General features: G+C 41.4%; 1 protein-coding gene across 2 annotated transcripts in view; it reads right to left on the reverse strand.

Moving 5' to 3' along the window:
- The window catches only part of prkdc (protein kinase, DNA-activated, catalytic subunit), a 253,759-nt gene extending 246,827 nt beyond the window's left edge, over positions 1-6,932 (reverse strand). For both annotated transcript variants that reach the window (XM_067979911.1, XM_067979910.1), the window contains exon 1: positions 6,778-6,932. In XM_067979911.1, the coding sequence (XP_067836012.1) occupies positions 6,778-6,928 (151 nt within the window). In that variant the 5' untranslated portion in view covers positions 6,929-6,932. The remainder of the gene's footprint in view (positions 1-6,777) is intronic.
- Positions 6,933-7,017: the final 85 nt, after the last annotated feature.

Genomic DNA, 7,017 nt, shown 5'->3' on the forward strand with positions numbered 1-7,017 from the left:
AACTGTCTGTGTAACTATAAATAGGTCAGCCAGGCATAGTGAACAACTTTATGTGCACCCCATACTATTGTAGTCTTTTGCTGTAATGTTTGTGGGGTATCAAATCTTTACTTTTCTTCAGCCACTTCAATTGTCCCAGGCTACACATCACCTGTGACCAAGACCTGCTCCCAGATATTTGGTGACGTTTCTTTGAACCAGCCATTACCAGAAACACAACAGCAACTGAGGACAACAGGCCACCCTCTGGGAACATATTTAAATCAAAAACTCGATGGCGTAGGGATCAAACTTAGATCGCCTGTTTTTACTTCAAAGTCCCACCACACTCCTACCCGCTAACATCACATCGGCATATCTTACATTCCCCATTTTTGTTTCACTTCAATAACTGATACTTAACTGTACTAGGAATATAAACTGACTGTTAGTTCACTCACTACCTGAAATGAATGTAATGACTTTATTGAACACGACACTGCTGCAGAAAAAGACAGATGCCACAAATGCACACACTACCTGAACCAATAGCCTCTGCCATGCAACAAAATAACACAGGTTAGTACCCATAATTCCCTACAGACTGAGTTTCTGATTTCAGACGGTGAGCGGAATATACTGAGTCGGAGACTTTCCCAGCAGAAAGGAGGGAAAATCAGTGTGGCGTAATGCCATACTCACATATCTCCCAAAGTCCTGTTTCAGAGTAAGACAGGCGTGGGACAGGGGGGGGACCAAAGAGAGGAAATACATTGTGTATTTATATAGAACTTTTAATGAAGTAAACCTCTCATGCATGATGAAACAATGGGCTTTGAAGGGGTTTTTAAAAAGGAGAGAAGTAGCAAGGTGGAGAGATTTAGGGAGTGGGTTCCAGAGGGTAGGACTGAAACAGCTGTAGGCTTTGCCACAGATGAAGGAATGAACAACTGTGGAGGAGGATGGTGTCAGGAGTAAGGGTAGAGAGTTTCCAGTGGAACCAAACAAGATTGATTCAGTCTTGGCAACATTATGTTGGAGAAAGTGCTGGCTCATCCACAACTTGATGTCCACAAGCCGTATGACAATCCAGAAGTGGTGGTGAAAGTGAGGGTGGTAATGAAGATCTGGGCTGGGCATCATCAGCATACAAATGCAAACTGAGGAAAAGAGGAGGCAAAGGATTAAATCTTAGGGTAGTCCAGTAATCATGTGGAAGCAGGAAAAGGAGAAAGGATATTGCTGGCAAAACACTGTTACCTTAGGGCAGGTAAGAATCAAACATGTGAGGGTGGTCGTGTGGAGGTGAACCATGGAGGAGAATGGAGTGGTTAACCGAGTCTGCAGAGTTCGAGGAGGACAGTGAAGGATACTTCACTATGGTCACAACCACAGAGGATGTCATTGGTAACTTTGATCAGGCCAGTCTCGATTCTGTGAGCACAGTGAATGCCAGACTGAAGGAATTCAAACAGGGAACTGTTGGAGAGATGAATAGAATTAGGTGATGATAAAGCATTCAATATCTTAGAGAAAAAAAAAAGGCTGGCTCCACACAGGCTGACTGTTAAAAAGATGGAGGAGTCAAAGACAGGTTTTTGAGTGATGAAGGCAATTTTGAAGTGGAGGGGAACACTGCCTGTGTAAAAGGAATTATTTACAATGTTACTGAGCATTACGACAAGGAAGAGTAGTTCAGTGGTCATGGGTTGAGTGAGAAGGGGATCAACGATCCAGAAAGTGGGTCTCAGATGTGCATGGTGAGGGCTGGGGAAGATGCTACAGAGCAGTATGGAATCAGGTCTGGGGTGAAGGAAACACTGAAGGATCAGGGATGTGTTGTGAAAAGGAAGAGTTGCTGAGGCAGCAACGTGGATAGTTTCCATCCTTGAGATGAAGTAGTCTATAAGCTCCTCACACTTTTGTTGGGAGCTCAAGATCAAAAGGAGGCAGTTGGTCATTAAATCTGGGATGGCCTTTACCCTCAAGGATAATTGTGGAGTGGAAGTTGGCTGCAGAAAGTGAGATGTGGTATTGCTTGAGATAGTCAAAACAGAGCAAACGGACAATTGAGCCAGTTGTGAATCAGGTGGTGGTTGGCACACTAAGAATTCACTCCCTTCACCACTGGCACACCATGGCTGCAGTGTGTACCAGCTACAAGATGCACTGCAGCAACTTGCCCAGGCTTCTTCGACAGCACCTCCCAAACCCGTGACCTCTACCACCTAGAAGGACAAGGGCAACAGGCACGTGGGAACAACACTACCTGCACGTTACCCTCCACACACCATCCTTACTTGGAAATATATCGCTGTTCCTTCATCGTCGCTGGGTCAAAATCTTGGAACTCCCTTCCTAACAGCACTGTGGGAGAACTTTCATCACACGGACTGCAGCAGTTCAAGGTGGCAGCTCATCACCACCTTCTCAAGGGCAATTAAGGATGGCCAATAAATGCTGGCCTTGCCAGCAACACCCACATCCCATGAACAAATTTTTTAAAAGGTGCACTGAAGCCTGTGGCTTCTAGGCTTGAGAATGTGAAGATGAAAACTGTACCAGGGGAACGGAGAGGGTCAGAGGTTGTGAGCAACTCGGTGTGGATAAGGTCATCAAAGTCAGAACCAGGGAGTTGTTGAGTAGATAGACAATGGCAGCCCTGTCAAAGTACGAGTGCAGAGAAAGAGGACTTGGGCGTTAGAGAATGTGTTGGCCAGTGAGCTAGGTTTAGGGATCATTGTGGGTAAGTGGAGGGCAGAAAGGCAAGGAAGTGATCATTGATGGCCTTGTGAATGATCTACTAAGAGATAAGATGAAATCAAATTTAAAGAACACCGTGGACACAATAAACTATTACTATTATTATAATCCTTTATTTTCAAAATTGAAATGAAAATGGTCAAATCATACACATCTTTTCTTTCCAGATTTCCCCCAACCCCCAGCTGAAATTCTTGTTAAAATCCACAATTTACCCTTCAACACCACACATCACCTACTTCCTGGCCCCCACATTAGGAACATGAAAGTAGCCTGGGAACAACATGCCTTTGAATTTCCATCTCCACTTTGTGGAGGTGTCTGGTTTCCACTCGGCATGGCTGAGATCAAGATTACGGGGACTCAAACCTAGTTATCTCACTGCGTTGGCCCAACATGATGGTGCTCCAAAACTGTACATCTATTTACATAGAATTGCAACATGGAAACAGGTCGTTCGGCCCAACCGGTCCATAGTGGTGTTTATCTGCCACATGTTCTTTCACATAGCATATGTGAAATAATCTTAGCGGGCAGGATTAAAGAAATACACAAAACTACATGCAATTTCTTAATCTTTGAAAACAAAAAAGGTAAAAAATGTTTATTATTTTGGTTTAGCAATCTCAATCAAGTCCTCACCAGGTTAATATACAAGAACACCAACTAATGCAAGATTACCACAACAACCCATTGGTATAGCCCTGGCCCAATCTCCCAAACGGACTCATGAAGGATGTGATATGAAAAACTTCCCTTCCTCTTATGACAGGTACTCCTCTTAATTCAGGTACTCCTCTTAATTCAGGTTTTTAACACTAAGTTCCCTCTTTGCTGCTATTTATGTTACTTAATTCAAAATCATTGGATAATTTAAATGTTATTACCCCAAAATAACTGAATTATCAGGAGTAAACTATAATATATATGCTTTTAATAAGATGCCTCAGACATTAATTGCATTTTTTTTGTTTAGTCAACATATTACAATTGCAAAACATTTAATATATAAAGATGCAGTTGTGTGCTATAGAGTGGAAGGACAAAAGGTCATGTCCATAATTTCAACTACACACATGGAACCAAGAGAGATGCTAAAGATTAGGTACTCTCTTAACAAGAAAGTAAAGAAAGTCACTACTCTCACACACCTAGTGACTGGTTACAGAACTGTTTGGGTAGTGGCCAGGAAATAGTTGGGGTCAGTATAATGCATTGTGTGGACAGAACCTAAGAGCAGAAACATACTGTAAAGCTTGCATTCAGAAAAATCCAACAGCTCTATGATTTGGCAAAACCTTCAAAGAACAAAGTTTGAGTGCCAGAGCTTTAGATGGTTAGTTTGGTTCCATCAGTTCTAAGCCAGATTTCATTAGATGCAGCATCACACAATATTAAAGCACTTAATCTCCAGGAGGAGAAAGAAAGTGAGAACTATGACTGGTAGAACGTATCATGCTGTTTTCATATCACACCTGTTAGCTGCCTCAGATACATCAAGAGCCAAGGCTATTACATATTCCTTGTTTGAAGTATTTTTGTTAATATGGTGGTTGGGGGGAACCCTGAAGCAGGAGAAGAAACAAAGCGAAATATAAATAAAATCCAGTTAAGACTATAAACCTTGGTGTTATAACTTGAGGGGGAGGGGGGCACACATTAAAGTGTTGTTGGATAGATGGTAAAATGCTTATATTACTAAGGTATTGTTTTCAATGTAAGTGTTTGTTGAGCATGGGAACCACTGTAAATATTGTTTGTTCAGGTCAACAGAATTATCTTAAGACTGTGCCACATTACCTATTAACTAGGTTATGATGATAAAAGGTAATCCTCAAGTTTACTGCTAATATGAATCAATCAATAACTGGTAATATAATGGAATCAATCATCAAGAATTAACTTAGATAACTTGTATAATAACTTGGTTAATGGCAAGCAACTTGACCTTAGAAGGGAAAAATCCTCCTTGGCTTGTTTAAGGAATTGACATCCCAGTTGAACTGTCAAAAGCTTTACAACCAAACACCCAAAAAGCCTTTGACAAAATGCTACTACTTAATCTTAAAGTGACAGGACTTCAATGTAAAACCAGAGAATGAATAAGAAACTGACGGAAGGGTAGAAAGCAACAGACACTGGGGAGTGAAGGAAGGGAAGAAGAAAAGAGCCAAGTATGCCAGGGATTGGTATGAGGCTCTTGCTCATTCTAAATGACATTGCCAACTTGGATTGAGAAGCTCAATGCAAAGTGGTCACCTAAACAAAAAGGGATGGGGAGGAAAGAGGTCAATCAATCTAATAATGGCTGCCAGAGACCTACAAAACAAGTTAAACATAATGGGTCAATCAGTGGCAGATGAAATTCTTTGCAGATTAAAGCATTGCATAGGGAAGGACGATTGGATGATATACATACTACTATGACTGTTGACAAGCTAGTTAAGAGTGAAAATGAAAAATGTGGGGGTATTAATAGATTTGGTACTCAATATGTTCAATCACTGCAGAATAACAAAGAAAACAGAATGTTGAATTATACAGCCAAAACAAAAAAAGTACAATTTGGAGGATGTCATACTTTAACTGAAGTATGTGTCCAGTTTTAGTCACCAAGACTTGGGTGGCATCCAAGCTTTGCAGGCAGGGCTTGCAGCGATGAGGCTGATTGATAGCAACCAAGTACTGAAGTAGAAAAAGACTGGAAAAACTTGAGCTATTCGGCCTTGAAACAATTAAGAGAGGACCATACAATACTAAATAGGATAGAAGTGGTAAATCCGGAACATTACTTCAATCAAAACAGTGACAATAGGACAAAGGGACATAGTCTGAACTAGTGCAAGGTGAATAGGGGACTGATGTTCTTCAAAGAGTAATCATCATGTGGAATGGTCATCCAGATATGGCGGCCTTCTCCATCGGTATCAATCTTAAGATCTATTCTTATGCCAATTAAAATAATCATTTGTTTTAAAAAATTCTCACGCAATTTTCTGAGAAAGACGCTATTGCTTTGCCTATTTACCAGTCGTTATGGGGCTTTATGCAAGACTTCTCTTTCAAAATCCCTAGAAATCTAATCTTGCCTCCCCAACTGCCATACCGCGAACCTACCAACTTACTAGAAAAACATAATTCAAGCATCATACTCAGCTAGTTTGCTAAACTTTAATTTGGCAGCTATACCAAGGTTTCCGGTTTTCAGCTGACTCAAAGCTTTGAAGCAGCTGTGGGGAATTGAAATCGGTGTTTATGTAACACAACACCGATAAACTATCTAATACCTTAGCAGCAGCTGCTACTTGTACCTTTCTTGATAAGAACAGGATCAATATTCTCAGAAACCTTCGGATCCCCACTATCTGGTGCAACATAAGGCTGTTTTTCCCCTTCTGTTTTACTCCAAATTATCTACAACGAAAGCATTAGCAAACTTTCAAAAACTGATCCGGTTCTACATTTTTTATAACGTCATAAAAACGGAAAGGAACAAAAAAAACCTAGGATTTTAGTACAATCAAAAATAGCTAAAAGAAATACCGGAGGCCCCAAGGACAACTTAAATAGGTAAACTTGGTCACAATCACTGCTTTTTATTCTGTCAGCATCTATGGATTCCAATATATAAAGTTTACAAAGTCGACATTTTGCTTCTCAGATATTCAATGCTCTTATATGCAAGTTTCTTAACGATATAAACAGGCTTTTCTGCATCTAGACCGGTGGCATAGGATATTTTAAAAAAATATTCTAGAACCTGATCACTTATTTTACGATTACCGGGATATAAAACTGAACACATCGCATGGAGTGACCCCTTATTGCCGGAAGTGCAGCAGTATCCTAGCGCTTACGACAGGTCATTAAGGTGTCGATGCTTTCACAACAGAGGCAGCTTTATTTTCTCCTCTAATCGTGTGGGGTTTTCTGCAGACCTGGCCCGGGAATTGAAGTTCAAATCTTAACTCTTCAACCAAATATATACAATTCAACTTTCGTTCCTCTATCAGCGGCCTTATTGCATATACCCACCCAGCCGGCTTTCATTACTGGTATCCAGAAAGTCGTGGCTTAGGTTGGCGATAACATTGTGAGACTCCGCGGCCGCGCTTTTACTGTCTTGAGCTGACAGCAAACGGTACAATTTGCCGAGCAGTCGCTGGGTCCCACCCGCCGCGGCCATTGTCCCCGCTCGAGCCCGGATTCAAACCTCCAGCCCCGCGTTCTCAATTCTGTCTGTCTCAGGCCGCGAGAGAGGGGGGTGTGGGGGCG

This window comes from Heptranchias perlo, chromosome 3 (assembly GCF_035084215.1).
Source record: "Heptranchias perlo isolate sHepPer1 chromosome 3, sHepPer1.hap1, whole genome shotgun sequence".
Taxonomy (NCBI): domain Eukaryota; kingdom Metazoa; phylum Chordata; class Chondrichthyes; order Hexanchiformes; family Hexanchidae; genus Heptranchias; species Heptranchias perlo.